Here is a 22,182-nt window from a genome sequence, read left to right on the forward strand (position 1 = left end):
ATTAGTTGTTTTATAGTTTTTAGTTATTCTGTTTTTAATCTGTTTTTTTTTTCTCTTTGCTCCTCGGTTTTCAGAAGATTCTATTGATCAATTCTGTAGTTCAGAGATTATTTCCTCAGCTGTGTCCAGTTTACTAATGAGCCCACCAAAGACATTTTTCATTTCTGTTATAATGTTTTTTTTTTTTAATAATTTTTTATTATATTATGTTAGTCACCATACAGTACATCCCCGGTTTCCGATGTAAGGCTCGATGATTCATTAGTTGTGTATAACACCCAGTGCACCATGCAATACGTGCCCTCCTTACTACCCATCACCGGTCTATCCCATTCCCCCACCCCCCTCCCCTCTGAAGTCCTCAGTTTGTTTCTCATAGTCCATAGTCTCTCATGTTTCATTCCCCCTTCTGATTACCCCCCCCCTTTCTTTATCCCTTTCTTCCCCTACTGATCATCCTAGTTCTTATGTTCCATAGATGAGAGAAATCATATGATAGTTGTCTTTCTCTGCTTGACTTATTTCACTTAGCATTATCTCCTCCAGTGCTGTCCATGTTGTAGCAAATGTTGAGAACTCGTTCTTTCTGATAGCTGAGTAATATTCCATTGTATACATGGACCACAACTTCTTAATCCAGTCATCTGTTGAAGGGCATCTCGGCTCCTTCCACGATTTAGCTATTGTGGACATTGCTGCTATGAACATTGGGGTGCATATGGCCCTTCTCTTCACTACGTCTGTATCTTTGGGGTAAATACCCAGTAGTGCAATGGCTGGATCATAGGGTAGCTCAATTTTTAACTTTTTAAGGGACCTCCACACTGTTTTCCAGAGTGGCTGTACCAACTTGCATTCCCACCAACAATGTAGGAGGGATCCCCTTTCTCCACATCGTCTCCAACAATTGTTGTTTCTTGCCTTGTCTATTATTGCCATTCTAACTGGTGTAAGGTGGTATCTCAGTGTGGTTTTGATTTGAATTTCCTTGATGGCTAATGATTTTGAACATTTTTTCATGTGTCTGTTAGCCATTTGTATGTCTTCATTGGAAAAGTGTCTGTTCATATCTTCTGCCCATTTTTTGATTTGTTTATTTGTTTCTCGTGTATTGAGTTTGAGAAGTTCTTTGTAGATCTTGGATACCAGTCCTTTATCTGTAGTGTCATTTGCAAATATCTTCTCCCATTCCGTGGGCTGCCTCTTAGTTTTTCTGACTGTTTCCTTGGCTGTGCAGAAACTTTTAATCTTGATGAAGTCCCATAAATTCATTTTATCTTTTGTTTCTCTTGCCTTTGGGGATGTGTCATGAAAAAGGTTGCTTTGGCCGATGTCGTAGAGGTTGTTGCCTATGTTCTCCTCTAGAATTTTGATGGATTCCTGTCTCACATTGAGGTCTTTCATCCATTTGGAGTTTATTTTTGTGTATGGTGTGAGATAGTGGTCAAGTTTCATTCTTTTGCATGTAGCTGTCCAATTTTCCCAGCACCATTTATTGAAGAGACTGTCTTTTTCCCACCGGATGTTTTTTCCTACTTTATCAAAGATTAGTTGCCCAAAGAGCCAAGGGTCCATTTCTGGGCTCTCTATTCTGTTCCATTGGTCTATGTGTCTGTTTTTGTGCCAGTACCATGCTGTCTTTGTGATCACAGCTTTGTAGTACAGCTCGAAATCCGGCATTGTGATGCCCCCAGCTTTGTTTTTCCTTTTCAACAGTTCCTTGGAGATTCGGGGCCTTTTCTGGTTCCATACAAATTTAAGGACTGTTTGTTCCAGTTCTTTGAAAAATGTCCTTGGTATTTTGATCGGGATAGCATTGAAAGTGTAGATTGCTCTGGGTAGCATGGACATTTTAACTATGTTAATTCTTCCGATCCATGAGCATGGAATATCTTTCCATCTTTTTATGTCTTCCTCAATGTCTTTCAAGAGTGATTTATAGTTTCTAGAATATAGGTCCTTTACGTCTCTGGTTAAGTTAATTCCAAGGTAACGTATGGTTTTTGGTGCTATTGTAAATGGGATGGATTCCCTAATTTCTCTTTCTTCGGTCTCGTTATTCGTGTATAGAAATGCAACTGATTTCTGAGCATTTATTTTGTATCCTGCCACGTTACTGAATTGCTCTATAACTTCTAATAATTTGGGAGTGGCTTCTTTTGGGTTTTCCATATAGAGTATCATGTCATCTGCAAAGAGAGACATTTTGACTTCTTCTTTGCCAATTTGAATACCTTTGATCCCTTTTTGTCGTCTGATTGCTGTTGCAAGGACTTCTAGTACTATGTTGAATAATAGTGGCGAGAGTGGGCATCCTTGTCGAGTTCCTGATCTTAAGGGAAAGGCTTCCAGCTTTTCTCCATTGAGAATAATATTTGCAGTAGGCTTTTCATAGATGGCTTTTATGAGATTGAGAAATGTACCTTCTATTCCTACACTCTGAAGGGTTTTAATCAGGAAAGGATGCTGTATTTTGTCAAATGCTTTTTCAGCATCGATTGAGAGGATCATATGGTTCCTGAGTCTTTTCTTGTTGATATGATGTATCACGCTGATTGATTTGCGAATATTGAACCATGCTTGCATCCCAGGTATGAATCCCACTTGATCGTGATGGATAATCCTTTTAATGTACTGTTGGATTCTATTAGCAAGTATCTTGTTGAGGATTTTGGCGTCCATATTCATTAGGGAAATCGGTCTGTAATTCTCCTTTTTTGAGGGGGTCTTTGCCTGGTTTGGGGATCAAGGTAATATTGGCCTCATAGAATGAGTTTGGTAGCTTTCCTTCTGTTTCTATTTTTTGAAATAGCTTTAGGAGAATAGGTATTATTTCTTCTTTGAATGTTTGGTAGAATTCTCCAGGAAAACCGTCCGGGCCTGGAGTTTTGTTATTTGGAAGGTTGTTTATCACTGACTCAATCTCTTTATAATTAATTGGCCTGTTTAAGGAATCAATTTCTTCCGGTTTCAATCTTGGTAGTTTATAGGTTTCTAGGAAGGATTCCATCTCTTCCAGATTGCTTAGTTTATTGGCATATAGCTGTTGATAAAAGTCTCTAATAATCCTTCCAATTTCAATGGTGCTCGTCGTGACCTCTCCTTTTTCATTCATAATTTTAATAATCTGGGTCCTTTCTCTTTTCTTTTGGATAAGTCTTGCCAGTGGTCTGTCAATTTTATTGATTCTCTCAAAGAACCAGCTTCTAGTCCTGTTGATCTGCTCTACTGTACTTCTGGTTTCTGCTTGATTGATTTCAGCTCTAATTTTGGTCAACTGCTTCCTCGTGCGTGGATTAGGCCTGTCCCTCTGTTGCTGTTCCAGCTTCTTGAGGTGAGAATATAAAAACTGCATTTTAGATTTTTCTATTCTTTTGAGTGAGGCTTGGATGGCTATGTATTTCCCCCTTAGGACTGCCTTTGCAGTATCCCATAGGTTTTGGACTGTTGTATTTTCATTCTCATTGGTCTCCATAAATTGTTTAATTTGATTTTTGATTTCCTGGTTTATCGAGTCATTCCTGAGCAGTATGGTTCTTAGTCTCCAAGTGTTTGAGTTTCTTCCAAATTTTTCCTTGTGGTTGAGTTCCAATTTCAGAGCGTTGTGGTCTGAGAATATGCAGGGGATAATTTCAATCTTTTGGTATCGGTTGAGACCTGTTTTGTGTCCCAGAACATGGTCTATTCTTGAGAATGTTCCATGGGCATTAGAATAGAATGAGTATTCTTTGGTTCTGGGGTGTAGTGTTCTATATATATCTATGAGGTCCAACTCGTCGAGTATGGCATTCAAAGCCTTTGATTCTTTGCTTAGTTTTTGCCAGGGTGTTCTGTCTATTTCTGATAGTGGAGTGTTGAGGTCCCCTACTATTAATGTATTTTCATTTATATGTCTCTTTATTCTGGATAAGAGTTGGCTTGTGTATCTTGCTGCTCCCCTGTTGGGGGCATATATATTTATAATTGTCATATCCACTTGTTGAATACTTCCCTTAAGAATAATATAGTGCCCTTCTGCGTCTCTAACTATAGTCTGTAGTTTAAAATCCAATTTATCTGATATGAGAATTGCTACCCCAGCTTTCTTTTGAGGACCATTTGCGTGAAAGATGGTACTCCATCCCCTTACTCTCAGTCTGAATGCATCTTTGGGTTTGAAATGAGTCTCTTGTAGACAGCAAATGGATGGGTCATTTCTTTTTATCCAATCTGCAACCCTGTGGTGTCTTATGGGATGGTTCAAACCATTTACATTAAGACTGATTACTGATAGATATGATTTTAATGTTGCCATGTTGCCAGTAAAGTCTTTTTTTGTATTGGCTGTGACTTTCTGTTCTGTATCACTCTTGGGGCCTTTTTACTTTTATAGAACCCCCCGTAATATCTCCTGTAGGGCTGGTTTCGTAGTTACAAAATTGGTTAGTGACTGGCGATTCTGAAATGTCTTTATTTCTCCATCAATTCTGAGTGACAGCCTTGCTGGATAAAGGATCCTTGGCTGCATGTTTTTCTCTGAAAGAGCTTTAAATATGCTCCCCCAACCCTTTCTCTCATTCCAGGTCTGTGTAGACAGGTCTGATGTAATTCTGATGCTTTTGCCTTGGTACGTGAGAAATTTCTTTGCCCTGGCCGCTTTCAATACTGTATCCTTGCATCTAATATTTGCGAATTGCACTATGACGTGACGTGGCGTAGGTTTGTCGTGGTTGAGCTTGGGAGGGGTTCTCTCTGCCTCTTGGACACGAATGTTTGTTTCCCTTGCTAGATTAGGGAAGTTTTCAGCTACAATTTGTTCAAATATCTCTTCTAGACCTCTGTTTTTCTCCACCCCCTCGGGGATGCCGATGATTCTAACATTGGATCGTTTCATTGAGTCAGTAATCTCCCGTAACCTACATTCGTGGGCATGCATTTTTTTAAGACCATCTTCTATTTTCATTTTTTCCTCTATTAACCCATCCTCCAATTCACTAACCCTTTCCTCTGCTTCTGCAACCCTGGCTGTCAGAGCCTCTAGTTTTGCCTGCATTTGGCTCATAGAATTTTTAATTTCTGTCAGATTCGCTCTCATTTCTGTCCTTAGGGATTCTATATTCTCAGTAACCTTTTCGTTTATACTTTTTTCAATTCTAGTCATCATTTTGACCATCGTTACTCTGAATTCCATTTCTGATAATTTGGTTACATCCATATCCATTATTTCTGTGGCAGAGGCCACAGTCTCACTGTCTTTTCTTTGCTGGGGGGGGCTTCTCCTTCTTGTCATTCTGATGAAGAGAGGTTGCGGGGTTTCCAGAGCCCAAATTATTGACTGGGTCCCAGGCCGTGCCCCTTGTTTTATAGGGATCTTAGGGATGTGGGCTTCTTCTTTAAAGATTTTATTTATTTATTTATGTGGCAGCCAACCAGCGAGAGAGGGAACAGAAGCAGGGGAGTGGGAGAGGAAGAAGCAGGCTCCCAGCGGAGGAGCCCGATGAGGGACTCCTTTCCGGAACGCTGGGATCACGCCCTAAGCCGGAGACAGGCGCTCAATGACTGCGCCACCCCGGCGCCTCGGGTTGTGGGCTTCTTGATTTTTCAGCCTGCCTTCTGGGGGAGGGGCCTGCCGTGCCGATACTCAGGCAGCCCTGTTTGGGTAGAGTCTCCGTGTCCCCTGCGAGGGGGGATGGGGATGGGCACTCCCTGAGCCAGTATTTCCAGGCTTTTGTTCTCTGGCGGCTTTCCCTGGCGGTTTGCTGTGCCTCTTCTGAGAGTCAGAGCAGCAGCAGCCGAATTTCAGCCTCTGTCACGGAACAGAAGGATTGTGGCCCGTTCTCTACTAATGTTCTGGCCACTTTAACTCTGTTTCTGTTGGTGCTGCTCAACCCTGCAGCGTCCCGGGATGTGCGCCCCACACCCGGCGTCCCAGCCCTCACTTCCAGGGCCGGCGCGTCTCTGTCCTTTGTGTTTCTAATGCCGCCAGCCGCCCCGCGCGTGCTCCCGGATTTCCCGGTCTCAGTCTGGATCCAGTGAGCGCACCAGGATTCTGGGGTTCCGCGAGATGCCTGGTGGCGCGCGCACCCGGCTCACGGTCTCAGTCTGCTGTTTTGCGGGTGCCGACCGTGAGCCCCGCCCGCTCTCCCGTGCAAGTGGCTACCGCTTCCCGGCGCCCGAACGCGGCGGCTCCCTCCCCCTTCCGTTTATCTTCCGATATCTGTGCACAGTTTTATGGCTCCCCGCTTCGTACCTCAATACTCAGCGCTGGAGATGTTCATTTGTAGAGATCCAGATGCGTCTTCCTGCGTCTCAGGCTGGTTCCGTGGTTGTTTAGGCTGGTCTGGTACCTATCCTGCTCGACTCGGAGGACCGGCTGAAAACGGTGTCTCCTACTCCTCCGCCATCTTAACTCCTCCTGTTATAATGTTTTTTATCTCTAGCATTTCCTTTTGGTTCTTTCTTAGGATTTCCATTTCTCTGCTTACATCGCCCATTTGTTCTTGCACATTGTCTACTTTATTCATTAGAGCCCTTAGCATATTAATCATAGTTGTTTCAAATTCCCAGTCTGATAATTTCAACAGGTGCGCCATATCGGGTTCTGATGCGTGTTCTGTCTCTTCAGATCGTGTTTCCTGCCTTTTGGTATGCTTTGTAAGGTTTTCTTGATAGCCAGACATGGTGTAGTGGGTAAAAATAATTGCTGTAAATAGGCCTTTTAAAACTTGGTAGTAAGGCGTGGGGGGAGGGGGAGTGTTCTTTAGTTCTCTGATTAGGTCTCAAATTTTTAGTGAGCCTCTGCCTCTGGACTGAACTTCACAAATGTTTCTGAGTTGTTTTCTTGCCCTCAGGTGGTACAGGAAGGTTAGAAGGGGCTAAAGCTGGGTATTTCCTTCCCCAGACTAGTTAGGCTCCGGTTAATTAGTTTCTCCTGAGGACAGGCTTTATTAAGAAGAACGGAGTGTTCTGGTGTGTTTCAAAATGGTTCCTTTTCCGCCTCTCCCGGCTGAAAGCCTGAGGGGTTTTTCTAGGTATTTACTGTGGGAGCTCCGGTCAAGCTCCCGGGAATAAATCTCACAATATTGCTGGGGCCTGCTTATGACTGGGTCCCCTGGAGTTTTTAACTCTGAGAGTTGTCCACACTGAGCCTCCAGGAATTCTTCAGTTAAAACTGTTCAGGTTTTACTACCCCGGCACTGTTCCCTCTGCTGTTTTGGCTGTTTCTGCTTGTGAGTTCCTGCTGTGGTAAGTTGCCAATGCACCTCACCGGCCAGTCTCTCTAATCTTGGGAGCAGCCATTTGCCCTGTGTCCTTCCCTCAGTTATGAATTCAAGAAGAGTTGTTGATTTTTCAGTGTGTTCAGCTTTTTATTTGTGGTTAGGATGGAACAGTGACTTCCAAGCTCCTTACATGCATAACCAAAAACCTAACGTCCTCAATTTTTTTTTTAATGAATTTTTCAGTGGCAAATTTCTAATTACAGATTGATATCTTTCCGCCATCCAACATGATTTTGTTCCCCCCTCCCCCACTTCATAAAATGGAATGTTCTCAAAGTGTTTTTCTTGTGTAAAATGTGACTAAGATCTCTTAACTCTCCCCCCTCATGTCATGTAATTCATTCTAAAGCCAAGGGTGGTGCATGATTTTGGATTGTTTCTTTGGGAATTCTTGGCATTCTTTCATCAATACTTATCACCAAGGGTGCTCGCTTGCTGCTTGCTCTCTTTTCCTCCTTTTTTTTTCTTTTTTAAATATGCTTTTGAAAATGAAATAAATGTTGCCTTTGTTCATTAGACTCCCATTCATCCTTTCAGATGGGACTGAGCTGGGCTATGCTTATGTGGATTTTAACTACAATGGTACCTTGCTAGCCTCTGTTGGCAGCAACCCTGATTACACACTGACCATCTGGAATTGGAAAGAAGAACAGCCCATACTGAGGACAAAAGCCTTTTCTCAGGAAGTTTTTAAGGTTACTTTCAATCCTGAAGATGATGAGCAGCTCACTACGTCAGGATCGGGTCACATCAAGTAGGTTGTGCGACTGATACAGGTATGGGTAGATTATCATTAAGGATATTGTCTAAGAGGATCAACCAGCTGAAGACATTTGTGTTGATGTTAATATTAGGATAATTTTTAAATGTGTTATCTTCAAAACTAACTGTAGTGCTGCTTTTCTAATTGGATATGGGGCTTTTATTACTGGAACCAGGATAGATAAAAAGAAGGGCTTTTAAATTTAGCCTGCTGCCTTCCTATAGGCTTTATATCACCTAAAGGGGTTTGTATAATGCTTACTAACATGGCATATTGTGTTTTCAGATCCACTATTAAATTTGTGGCAGTAATATTGTATGATGGCTAGGTCATTTTTACATCTCTGAACTCAGTCTTCATCTGTAAAATACGAATTATAGTAGAATGATTCCTAACACAGGACCCTCAACACTAAACTGTAACAGAGCCTACTCTTGATCTCAGGTCTCTGGCTCTAAATTCCAAGTCCTTTTCACTCTTTTGTACTCTGCCCTCTTTTCCAGGATGGAACGATTTTGTCTTTTTCTGTCTTCGTTCCACCCTGTTTTAAGCATTTATTTAATAACCTTCTACCACCACCTTTGAGCTGTTCATAACTAGATTTTCAGTGTCCTTTTTGAGAAAGACATTTTGATCCTACGTTTCTCTTATTACAATTTAAACCTGGCTCTCTTCTTATTCATTAGAAATATAGATTAGTTGAACAGATTTTAAAATGGAAATTTGGGGGAATTCTCAATCTTCTAGCTATAGACTAAAAATTTCTAGTTTTTACATTTTTCCATCATTTAGTAAAGTGCATATTTTCTTGCATTCTATCTTTGGAGAGAGATAGAAATTGAAAAATTCCATGAGTGAAGTGCTATAGAAGAACAGAGTATATGGAAATGTATGATCAGGGGACCTATCATAGCCTTGGAGAAGGATGTTGGTTATTTAAGCTTTTGGTTTCATATTATTGGCTTGTTGATACCATTCATTATTTTATATCTAGTTGGTAGGCCTGATTCTCTTTCTACATGTTTTCATCATCTGACTGTTGCTTAGACTATTAATAAGAAATGTTAGTAATAACATTTATTCGTTGCTTTTATATGCAAGGCACTGTTCTAAGAGGTTTTCAACAATTTTATGAGGTAGGTGCTGCTAGTAATCTCATTTTATGCATAAGAGAATGAGAGCACAGTGTTAAGAAAATCACTCAAGTTACACAGCAAGTAAATTAGAATGTTTTATTTATTTATTTATTTATTTATTTATTTATTTATTTATTTATTTGACAGAGAGAGAGAGATAGCCAGTGAGAGAGGGAACACAAGCAGGGGGAGTGGGAGAGGAAGAAGCAGGCTCATAGCGGAGGAGCCTGATATGGGGCTCGATCCCGTAACGCCAGGATCATGCCCTGAGCTGAAGGCAGACGCTTAACGACTGTGCCACCCAGGAGCCCCTAGAATGTTTTGAAAACTTACATCTTCTAAAATGGTACTATCCAATAGAACAACTTTCTGTGAACATGGGAATGTTCTATGTTGTCCAATCTAGTAGACACTAGCTACATGTAGCTATTGACTACTTGAAACTGGCTGGTCTGACTGAAACACTGAGTTTTAAATTTGATTTAGTGTTCATTACGTTAAATCTAAATTAAAATAGTCAAACTTGGATAGGGTCAACAGCTTAGGACAGCATGACTCTAAGATAAAATATCCACAAAGACAGGGAATTCATTTTGTCTATTTTGCTCAATTCTGAATTCATCTTGCCTAGAACTTTGCCTGACAAGTAGTTGATACTTAATACATATTAGTTAGATGAATGAATAAAAGAAATAATATATGTGACTCTGAAACATGTAAATACTTGGGTGATAATAAAAATAAATCCTCTTTGAGGTTCATTCAATCTCTTGTTTGCAGGTTCTGGGAAATGGCTCTAACATTCACTGGTCTCAAGCTTCAGGGCTCATTGGGTCGGTTTGGCAAAACAGCCACTACTGATATAGAAGGTTACATGGAGCTCCCGGATGGGAAGGTGAGTACAGCCACTATTCTACAATAATAAAATTATGTTTTCAAAATGAAAATATATGAAAGCACATTAGACATTCTAAAAAGCACTGCCAATGTTAGTAATAGTGGATACTATCATTGTAAATATAATGAACATTTAATTTTGCCTCTTCAGATGATCAATTTTAATTAATAAAGTTCTACGGAATTATAATCCACATGTAAATATCCTTTTTTGGATTTGTTTACTAAATATTATACACACATATATAAAGTATGCAAGCATTTTAACATATTAACATAGTGACATATTGTCACTTATTATATCACGGAGTTGCAGTGTTTATAGTGTTTATCTGTCCCTCCTCTTTGGTCATGATGCTCCAAGAGGACTTACTGGCTCAAAGGTGTTTACGGACTTGTGGCTTTTTCTTTTATTGTCCGATTATTTAGGAAGACTGAGCCACTTCACAGTGGCACCTACGGATGCACTGCAACTTTAATCTGGTAGTTTATTCTCTGTTTTCTCTCTTCCTTTTGCAAAATGTGTGGGCATATTGCCTGTAAGAGCAGTTCTCCATTGATACTGTATTTGGTTTCCTATTAGGATGAGTTCTATAGTATTATTTGTGACTATCTCCATTATAAGTAAATGCCAGCCTACAAATATTACTTTGAGGAACCAAAGGGCTAGTCCTCTACCTAGCAGATATTCTCAATTTGGAATCATGTTGTATAGGAGGAAACCAAAAGCCTTGGATGCTGGTTAAATAGATAAATACATATCCAACGCTATAAAATGATGTTTAGAGTTAGAAATAATATCCTGTATTTGGAGGGCTACTCAGGAAAGAGCATTCATGTTGGGAAAGAGTGGGAAATTCGGTTGAGAAGTATAGTTGGGTCTTATGATAAGGAGATTAACAGCCAGGCCCAATTATTATACATTGCAAGAGTAGAGTTGCAAATGATCAATCTGGCCACAAAATGCCAAACAAATTGGGGGAAGGAAATCTGCAGTCAAGGGGATGAGCCAAGAAGGAAGATGTCACTTTCATTTTTCAGGACAAATGGAAAAAGAAAGCTAAGCATTCGTGACCTTTCAGAAGGAAATGCCTGCCAGGCATGGGTAGTTTCTGGTGGTTTTGTCACTGGACAGAAGAAAGCAAGTCTAAATAAAGACTATCAAAAGTGAGCTGAGGTTTAGTAATAGGTCAAGCAGGTAGAGTGGAGAAGATGAGTAGACTGGGGAGGTTGAAAAGACTGAGTAAGTGAGGTGAGAGGGAACTGGGATGCTGATGAAGAGCAGGCAGGCAAGAACTAGATCCGAGTTTCCCAAGCGTGTTTCATGGAACATTAGTCAGCACAGAAGCTCTGAAAATAAGACTTTCTTGGTCAAATTCCTTTGTATCTAGAAATCCTCTCAGTGATTTCCAGTGAACACGTCTATGTTAAAGTCTCCAAGGGGTCCTAGAGAAAAGAGACTTGTTTGATTTTTGTTTATCCAAGCGTATGTCTTCTAAGGCAGTGTTAGGACAGGAACTTTTGAGTGAAGTTTCCTGCTTTAAAATCCTGACTGCTATGGGTATTTTGTGCCAGCTACTCAACTGTTGTGTTCGGTTTTCTCCTCTGTAAAATGGGAATAATAATAGTTAGGGCTCGTATTGATCCGTCTTTTCTGGGAAAATAAAGCACCCGACCTGCCTAACTGTACATGGTAACCCCCAATAAATGTACTTAGTTCATATGGGTTTTTAGGATTAAATAATGTATGTAAAATGCTCAAGCAGCACTTGGCACAGAGTCAATACTTAATTGGTATGACTTATTATCTAATACCAGTTAAACATCCTAAGAACTAGTGTTTGGTGGTACACACTTGGGGATAGTGGTGGATTAAACGGATTAATAGGAGCTGGTTCCAAATGATTCTTGTGTGAAATTGGATATTATTCTATAATCTGCTGAGTTCAGTAGTGGCCTCGCATTTTTTGAAACATAACATTTAATATTATCTTAAAAAGTAGAATCTCGTCTATCAAGAGTTTAAATGTGTCTCTAATTTTTGACCCAGTAATTTCACTCCTGGATTATGTCCTTAAGAGATACAAAGGAAGCTATCATAGGTATATTTGAAAAGTTACCAGCAATGTACAACCTGATCACCATGATGTAAAACTATGCATAATGCTAGGAAGAAATACATCCAACTGTGATTAGTGGTTGTTTCCGAAGTGGTGAATTTTCATTTCTATATTTTCTTATTTTTCTATACTAATTTTTTTTTACTTTCATAATCAAGAGACATAATCTATAAAAATAATTCTCACCTGCCATTTGAGGCATAAATATCCACGTTTGTCTGTTTTAATGCACATTCCTTCTTTTCCACATACTTGCCAGGTGCTCTCAGGGTCAGAGTGGGGCAACATGCTGTTGTGGGAAGGCGGCCTCATCAAGGTTGAGCTCTGTCGAGCTGCAAGGAAGTCTTGTCATCAGGGTCCCATTAACCAGATAATGCTGGATGAGGGCGAAGTTATCACCATTGGGGCAGACGGATGTATTAGGGTAAGTTTCCTTGATACTTGATTAGTACCAGCAAGATCAAAGGCTTCCAGCCTTCCACCTTTTGTTATTATTTTTTATTATGTTATGTTAGTCACCATATAGTACATCCTTAGTTTTTGATGTAGTGTTCCATGATTCATTGTTTGTGTATAACACCCAGTGCTCCATGCGATACATGCCCTCCTTAATACCCATCACATCCCCCCACCCCCTCTCCTCTAAAACCTTCAGTTTGACCTATTACTAAACCCTCAGTTTGTTTCCTGAAGTCCATAGTCTCTCATGGCATTTTGATTCTGTCATTGAAATAGTAGTTTCAGAAAATGAAAACCTGTTTTACCAGAACATAAACAGTGGATACAGATGTCCTTTCAAAGCACACAGTATGAATGGGCCATTTTCTAGGGACAAAAGTACCAAACATTTCTTAATTTTGACTGAGGTTACCAATTAGAAATACACTGAAAAGTGAGCTGATGGGGTTTGTCTATGGATGCTCCCCTCTCCTTACACTGGTGAACTCACTTGTCCTCACCTGCGGACTCTGTCCTTTCCATAGTGTGGGAGGGGCTGGAACACTGCTCCAGCATCTAAGTGCTCCTGGTTGTTGGGCCCACTCACGTGTGTGTACCCTACTGTTGCTGAGGCTGGGGATTTGCCTTGTGGTCCTCTTGGGGCATATTCCTACGGGTGCCTTTCATAAGAAAGGCATAGTATTCTCTGGGCGTTCTTTACGAAGTACTATTGTGAGAAGGAAGATTATGTTTTTAAAAATAGTCTGGTCATTGTGTTGACACCTATTGCCCTTACTGTGTCTAATACACTGTTTAAGCCATATCTCTCCCACTCTGTCTTCTCGCCATTGGCTTTTTGAACCCAAGCATACATTTTTACATTTACCATATTAAATTTAATTTTGTTAGATTTTACTCATCGTTCTGGGAAATTTTTATGTCCTTTTGTTTGTCATATAGTATATTCACTATGCTTCCAAGATAAATGTCACCTCAAAATGTCAAAATGCCAACTGGAAGGAAACCTCAAGAGAAAAGAAGTCAAAATACTTCACAGAGGGTCCCTTCATGAACACCACTAATTTCTAAACTGGCTTCTTTTTAAAATTTCACCGTAATCTTTTTAGTCTTTCACACAGTAAATCTCTACATCTAACCCTTTAGGAAAAACCGACCCCAACTTCCAGGAGTTAGTTCCACCTAGGATTTGGGCCTCTCCCCCATGAGGCTAGCCTAGGGGACAACACCAACCCTCCTCGAAGTTACTTTCCCAAAGGCTGAGTTATTGAGTCTAGGTTAACAGGGTGGTGTGTCAATAGATCCATCGAGGGTGGGCTTTGGTGCTTCTCAGAGGAAGTCCTTCTCAATCTCTCTGCCTGGTGAAGTGAAACTGTGCTCCCTCATGCTTCCCAGAGCATTCTGTTCTCCTGTTCCAGAACAACAATCCTTACCTGAATGATACAGTCTAAATCATTTATGAGAACCATTTTCTTGTGAAGGCATCATCTACATCCATTTTCTCCTCTTATAATGAAGATTGTGCTTAAATCAATAAGAAGGCCTATTTCCCTTTCCAGGGGCCCACTGGTAAAATCAAAACAGAGCTCATTATAGGGTCTCGCTGGATAACCGAACCATTTACTCCTTAGGGCCACTTATATGCAGAAAGACCTGACAGATACCTTGACCTAAAGTTTACGTTGGACAAATTAGAATCCTTATTCAGGCTGTATCTTCTCACTGATCTCCATATATACAGAGGAAACTGATAATTTATTATCCCCAATTGAGAGGAATATCCCAGGGGTCATGTTTTGGCTGGTGTTCTCATTATACCTACTTGCTAATTTGCATGAAGCAAGAAGAACGGACTTTTGAAAAAAAAAAAATCAGGGCCTTTTGTTTCTTTTTTTGCAGTTTTTAATTCAATTAATTATCATCTAATGTATTAGTTTCAGAGGTAGAGGTCAGTGATTCACCAGTCTTATATGACACCCAGTGCTCATTACATCATGTACCATCCTTAATGTCCACCACTCAGTTACCCCATCCCCGACCCCCCTCCTTTCCAGCAACCCTCAGCTTGTTTCCTATGGCTAAGGGTCTCTTATGGTTTGTCTCCCTCTCTGATTTCATCTTGTTTTATTTTTTCCTCTCTTCCTCTATGATCTTCTCTGTTTTGTTTCTTAAATTCCACATATGAGTGAGATCATACGATAATTGTCTCTCTCTGATTGACTTATTTCACTTAGCATAATACCCTCTAGTTCCATCTAAGTTGTTGCAAATAGCAAGATTTCATTTTTTTGGTGGCAGAGTAGTATTCCATTGTGCGTGTGTGTGTGCGTGCACACACACACACACATCTTCTTTATCCATTCATCTGTTGATGGACATCTGGGCTTTTTCCATAGTTTGGCTATTGTGGATATTGCTGCTATAAACATTGGGGTGGAGGTGCCTCTTCTGATCTCTGCATTTGTATCTGTGGTGTAAGTACCCAGTAGTGCAATTGCTGGGTTGTAGGGTAGCTCTATTTTCAACTTTTTGAGGAACCTGCATACTGTTTTCCAGAGTGGCTGTCACAAGCTTGCATTCCACCAACAGTGTAAGAGGGTTCCCCTTCTTGGCATCCCTGTCAACATCTGTCATTTCCTGAGTTGTTAATTTTAACCATTCTGACCGGTGTGAGCTGGTATCTCATTGTGGTTTTGATTTGTATTTCTCTGATACTGAGTGATGTGGAGCATTTTTTCATGTATCTCTTGGTCATTTGTACATCTCCTTTGGATAAATGTCCATTCATGTCTTCTGCCCATTTCCTGATTGGATTATTTGTTCTCTGGGTGTTGAGTTTGATAAGTTCTTCATAGATCTTGGATATTAGCCCTTTATCTGATAAGACTTTTGTAAATATCTTTTCCCATTCAGTTGCTTGTCTTTGGTTTTGTCAACTGTTTCCTTTGCTGTGCAAAACGTTGTTATCTTGATGAAGTCCCAATAGCTCATTTCTGCCTTTGTTTCCCTTGCCTTTGGAGATGTGTCTGGCAAGGAGTGTTGAAGCCATGGTTGAAAAGGTTGCTGCCTGGGTTTTTCTCTAGGATTTGGATGGATTCCTGTCTCACATTTAAGTCTTTCATCCATTTTGAGTCTATTTTTGTGTGTGGTGTAAGGAAATGGTCCAGTTTCATTCTTCTGCATGTGGCTGTCCAGTTTTCCCAACACCATTTGTTGAAGAGACTGTGGTTTTTTTTTTTTTTTTTCCATTAGATAATCTTTCCTGGTTTATTGAACCATAGAGTTGAGGGCCCATTTCTGGATTCTCTATTCTGTTCCATTGATTTATGTGTCTGTTTTTGTGCCGGTACCATACTGTCTTGATGATTACAGTTTTTTGTAATAGAGCTGGAAGTCCAGAATTGTGATACCACCAGCCTTGCTTTTTTGTTTTTTGTTTTTTGTTTGTTTCCCCCAACATTCCTTTGGCCATTTGGGGTCTTTTTTGGTTCCATACAAATTTTAGGATTATTTGTCCCAGCTCTGTGAAAAAAGTTGATGGTATTTTGATAGGGATTGCATAGAATGTGTAGATTGCTCTAGGTAGCATAGACATTTTAACAATACTTGTTCTTCCAATCCATGAGCATTGTTTTTCCATTTCTTTGTGTCTTCCTCAATTTCTTTCATGAGTGTTCTAAGAGTTTTTTGAGTACAGATCCTTTGACTCTTTGGTTAGATTTGTTAGGTACAATTACAGTTTCTGTGCAATTGTAAGTGAAATTGACTCCTTAATTTCTTTCTTTTGTCTCATTGTTAGTGTATAGAAATGCAACTGATTTCTGTGCACTGATTTTAAATCCTGCCACTTTGCTGAATTCCTATATGAGTCCTAGCAATTTTGGGGTGGAGTCTTTTGGGTATTCCACATAGAGTATCATGTCATCAACAAAGTGAGAATTTGACTTCTTTGCCTATTTGGGTGCCTTTTATTTCTTTTTGTTGTCTGCTGGCTGAGGTTAGGACTTCTAGTACTATGTTGAACAGCAGTAGCGATAGTGGACATCCCTGCCATGTTCCTGACCTTAGGGGAAAAGCTCTCAGTTTTTCCCCATTGAGAATGATATTTGCTGTAGGCTTTTGGTATATAGCTTTTATAATATTGAGTTATGTTCCCTTTATGTCACACTGTGAAGAGTTTTAAGAAAGGATGCTGTAGGGACACCTGGGTGGCTCAGTTGATTAAATGTCTGCCCACGTCAGGCTCCTTGTTTAGCGGGGAGCCTGTTTCTACTTCTACCCCCCCTCTGCTTGTGGTCTCTCTCTCTCTCTCTCTGACAAATAAATAAAACCTTAAAAAAAAAAAAGGATGCTATACTTTGTCAAATGCTTTTTCTGCATGTATTGAGAGGATCATATGGTTCTTGTTCTTCTTTTATTAATGTAGTGTATCACATTGATTTGTGGATGTTGAACCACCCTTGCAGCCCAGGTGTAAATCCCACTTGGTTGTGGTGAATAATCCTTTTAATGTACTGTTGGATATTCTAGTATTTTGGTGAGAATTTTGACATCCATGTTCATCAGGAATACTGGTCTGTAATTCTGCTTTTTGCTGGGGTCTTTGTCTGGTTTTGGGATCAAGGTAATGCTGGCCTCAAAGAATTTGGAAGTTTTCCTTCCATTTCTATTTTTTGGAACAGTTTCAGAAGAATAGGTATTAATTCTTTAAATGTTTGGTAGAATTCCCCTGAGAAGCCTTCTGGTCCTTGGTTCTTGTTTGTTGGGAGATTTTTGATTGCTGCTTCAATTTCCTTAATGGTTGTGGGTGCGTTCAGGTTTTCTATTTCTTCCTGTTTCAGTTTTGGTAGTCTATACGTCTCTAGGAATGCATCCATTTCTTCCAGATTGCCTAATTTGTTTGCATATAGTTGCTCATAATATGTTCTTATAATTGTTTGTATTTCTTCAGTGTTGGTTATGATCTCTCCTCTTTCATTCATGATTTTATTTATTTGGGTCCTTTCTCTTCTTTTGGAGAAGTCTGGTCAGGGGTTTATAAATTTTATTCTTTCAAAGAACCAGCTCCTAGTTTCATTGATCTGTTCTACTGTTCTTTTGGTTTCTATTTCATTGATATCTGTTTTAATGTTTATTCTCTTCTCCTGCTGTGTTTAGGCTTTATTTACTGTTCTTTCTCCACCTCCGTTAGGTGTAAGGTTAGGTTGTATATTTGAGATCTTCCTTGTTTCTTGAGAAAGGTTTGTATTGCTATATATTTCCCTCTAAGGACCTTTGCTGTGTCCCAAAAGTTTTGAAGAGTTGTGTTTTCATTTGTTTCCATGAATTTTTAAAATTCTTCTTTAATTTCCTGGTTGATCCATTCATTCTTTAGTAGAGTGCTCTTTAGCCTCCATTTATTTGAGTTCTTTCCAAATTTCCTCTTGTGATTGAGTTCCATTTTCAAAACATTGTGGTCCACAAATATGCTGGGAATGATCCCAGTCTTTTGGTACCAGTTGAGACCTGATTTGTGACCCAGTATGTGATCTATTCTGGAGAATGTTTCACGTGCACTTGAGAAGAATGTGTATTCTGTTGCTTTAGGATGGAATGCTCCGAACATACCTGTGAAGTCCATCTGGTTCAGTATGTCATGAAAAACCCTTATTTCCTTGTTGATCATCTGCTTGGATGATCTGTCCATTGCAGTGAGTGAGGTGTAAAGTCCTCTACCATTATTTTATTATTATTGATATGTTTCTTTGATTTTGTTATTAATTGGCTTATGTATTTGGCTGCTCCCATGTTAGGGGCATAAATATTTACAATTGTTAGATCTTGTTGGATAGACCCTTTAATTATGATATAGTGTCTTTCCTCATCTCTTATTACCATCTTTGGTTTAAAATCTAATTTTTCTGATATAAGGATTGTCACCCCAGCTTTTTTTTTTGATGACCATTAGCATGATAAATGGTTTTCTGCCCCTTCACTTTAAATCTGGAGGTGTCTTTGGGTCTAAAGTGAGACTCTCGAAGATGGCTTATTGATGGCTTATTGCTTTTTTATCCACTCCGATATGTTGTGTCTTTTGATTGGGACAATTAGTGCATTTACATTCAGAGTAACTATTGAAAGATATGAATTTAGTGCCATTGTATTACCTGTAAAGTCACTGTTTATATTGTATCTGTTCCTTTCTGATCTATGTTATTTTGGGGCTCTGTCTTTGCTTAAAGGATCCCTTTTAATATATCTTGCAGGGCTGGTTTAGTGATCACAAATTCTTTTAGTTTCTATTTGTCCTGGAAGCTTTTTATCTCTCCTATTTTGAATGACATCCTAGCTGGATTAAAGTATTCTTGGCTGCATATTTTTCTCATTTAGCACCATGAATATATCGTGCCAGTCTTTTTTGGCCTGCCAGGTCTGTGTGGATAGGTCTGCTGCCAATCTAATGTTTCTACCCTTGTAGGTTACAGACTTCTTGTCCCAAGCTGTTTTTAGGATTTTCTCTTCATCTCTGAGATTTGCAAGTTTTACTATTACATGTCGAGGTGTTACCTCTTTTTATTAATTTTTTTTTTTTTGAGGGGACTTCTTTGTGCCTCCTGGACTTGAATGCCTATTTCCTTCCCCAGATTAGGAAAGTTCTCCATTAAAATTTGCTCCAGTTATACCTCCTGTCCCCCCCCCCCCCCTTCTCTCTTTCCTCTTCCCCTGGGAACCCAATTATTCTAATATTATTTCACTTTATGGTATCACTTATCTCTCAAATTCCCCCCTTGTGATCTAGTAGCTGTTTCTCTTTTTTTCAGTTTCTTTATTCTCCATCATTTGGTCTTCTGTATCACTAATTCTCTCTTCTGTCTCATTTTTCCTAGCAGTTAGAGCCTCCATTTTTTATTGTATCTCATTAATATACCTTTTTTATTTTGACTTGATTAGATTTTAGTTCTTTTATTTCTCCAGAAAGGGATTCTCTAGTGTCTTCTGTGCTTTTCCCCCAAGCCCAGCTAGTATCTTTATAACCATTATTCTGAACTCTAGTTCTGGCATCTTACTTATATCCATACTGATTAGGTCCCTGGCAATCAGTATGACCTCTTGTTCTCTTTTTGAGGTGAGTTCTTCTGTCTTGTCATTCTGTCCAGAGCAGAATAGATGAATGAGAGAACAAAATACTAAAAGGGCAACAATGACACCAGAGGAATATACACTAAACAAATCAGAAGAGACTAAAACCTGAAAAAAAAAATATATCAGACAAGTGAACAGAGCAGAGCAATACACTGGATCCTGTGTGTATTTGGGTCTGTTTGTTAGAAAATTTTATCCCAAAATTGTAAAGAAAAAAAAAACTTATATATGTACAAAAATAAAATTAAATACTGTTAAAGGATAGGCTGTAACTATTAAAAAAAAGGGGGGGGGAAGAAAAAAAGAAGGAATATAAACAGATAGGTGAAGAGAACAGAGCCATACACTATATCCTGAGTGTAATTTGGTCAGTTTGTTAGAAGAAACTACATCTCAAACTTGTAAAGAAAGAAAAACTTACATATATATACAAAAATAAAAATACATTGAAAGGATGGAATGTTAACTGTAAAGATGAAAATTAAAAAAGACTAATAAAAAAAAAAAGATTTAAAAAAGAAAAAAAAAAAAAAGAATGTGATCAGACGAGTGAAGAGAACAGAGCCATACACTAGATTCTGGGTATATTTTGGTCTGTTTGTTAGAAGAAACTGCACTCCAAAATTGTATGTATAAGTTTTTCTTTACAAAAACAAAATTAAATACAATGACAGGATAAAATGTTACTGTAAAAGTGTAAATTAGAAAAGATTTTTAAAAAGTTGGTAAAATAAGAAATTGGTTGAAAAAGGAAAGAGAAAATGAAAATTGAAAGACTAAAGAATCTTGGGGGGGGGGGACATGATTTCTATATACTAATTTCCCCCTAGCACTGGAGTTTTGCAGTTCCCTATGATCGGTAAACTGAGTCATGGCTAGATGTTCTTGCTGATCTTCTGGGGGAGGAGCCTTTTGTGCTGATTCACAGGTGTCTTTGCCCCACGTGGAAGTGCACCACCCTTGCCAGGGGGACAGGCTAAGTAAGCGACTCCTCTGGTTTGCTCTATGTGGCTTTTGTTCCCTGAAGGCTTTCTGTGCAGCTTTAGAGAACAAGAATGAAAATGGTGGCTTCCCAATCTCCAGCTCAGGGCCGCACTCCTCAGTGTGCCCTCAGAGGAAAGCAGTCACTCCCTCCTGTCTCCCTGGTGTCTGTCCATACCCCGTGCTCACCTAGCCTGTGACCAAGCATTTCTACCTCAGGCCCTCCACCCGTTTTGAGTCTCCAAACCCTGCAGACTCCTGTGGCACCCCCCCACTCCCGGCTATTCCTCCGGGGTGGGCGGGCAAGAAGTGGGGTCTTGCTGGTTCTGCCGCTTGCTGGGCTCCTGCTTGGTGGCGAGCAGTTGCTCGGCCCTGCCGTGGTTCATGATATATGGTAACCATGAGCTGAAAGCCCACCTCTGGGCTCTCTGGCAGCCAGCTTCCCCACTCCGATGCTTGGGCGCTCTGCTGCTCTCAGGCACCCCCGGTCTTCCTGTGACCCCAGGGACCCTGAGGCCACACTGTCCCAGCTAAGATTCTGCCTACTTCACCACCTGGGGACCTTTCAGGTAGGGATGTCCTTCACCAGAACAGACTTCTGAAAGTTTTGATTTTGTGCTCCACTGCGCTGTTACTGTCTGGTAGCCGGCTGACGGAGTTTCTCCCACCCCCACCCCCCACAGTCTATCTTCCCATATGTCACCTCGAATTCACTTCTCCACACCTCCTACCTTGCAGAAAGTAGTCACTATTCTATTCAGAGTTGCAGCTATTCTTTTCTTAGATATTGAGTTCACAGATGTTCAGAATGATTTGATAGCTATCTCGCTGAATTCCTGGGACCAGACAAAACTAAGGTATCCTCCTCCGCCATCAGTCAGGGCCTTTTCTTATAAGAAATATAAATACAGAAACTGCTGATTAATTAAAGTATTTTCTTATTTTATAAGATCTGGGATTTTGAGACAGTAGATACTGCTGATTCTATTGATGATACTGGATTGTTAGAGATTGAGCCCATTAATGAACTTCAAGTAGGCAAGAATGTCAAACTCTTCTCTATGATAAAAATGAAGGAGATTGGAAGTAACTTTTGGTTGGCTCAGGTAAGTTTGTTCTTCTGTCTTGGCTCGTTAAAGTTACCTAGACATAAAATTAAAATACTAACATAATTTATTGTCACAGTAAGTCCATTTTACTATTAAGACTACTATTAATAGGTCAATGAAGAGTACCTGAACTTTGGATTCTAGTTGACCTGTATTTTATACATAGACAACCAATGAACATTCTTATTATATTAAACTGACTGTATGTATTATGGAAATACTTTGTTTATTGTGTGTTCTAAAATATATAGAAGCTGTTTTTGTTAAATTTCAATCACACTTTAAAACATAGGTAAGCTTTTGGTATTACTGTTGTCCTTTAACTAGATCACAGGAAGA

The 22,182-nt window shown here is 39.7% G+C and overlaps 1 protein-coding gene across 6 annotated transcripts in view; it reads left to right on the forward strand.

Moving 5' to 3' along the window:
• CFAP44 (cilia and flagella associated protein 44) overlaps positions 1-22,182 on the forward strand; it is a 151,606-nt gene that overhangs the window by 24,695 nt on the left and 104,729 nt on the right. For 5 of the 6 annotated variants that reach the window (XR_006777375.2, XM_045785165.2, XM_045785166.2 and 2 more), the window contains 4 exons: positions 7,797-8,013; positions 9,939-10,053; positions 12,435-12,599; positions 21,685-21,840. Coding sequence is in view for 5 of the 6 variants with exons in the window: in XM_045785165.2 (XP_045641121.2) it covers positions 7,797-8,013; positions 9,939-10,053; positions 12,435-12,599; positions 21,685-21,840 (653 nt within the window). In the remaining variant the exon portion in view is untranslated. Of the gene's footprint in view, positions 1-7,796; positions 8,036-9,938; positions 10,054-12,434; positions 12,600-21,684; positions 21,841-22,182 lie in introns of those variants that run through there. The other variant, XM_087861615.1, reaches the window with a different exon arrangement.

The sequence above is a fragment of the Ursus americanus genome, chromosome 4 (genome assembly GCF_024610735.1).
Source record: "Ursus americanus isolate L20-20 chromosome 4, mUrsAme1.1.p, whole genome shotgun sequence".
Lineage (NCBI taxonomy): Eukaryota > Metazoa > Chordata > Mammalia > Carnivora > Ursidae > Ursus > Ursus americanus.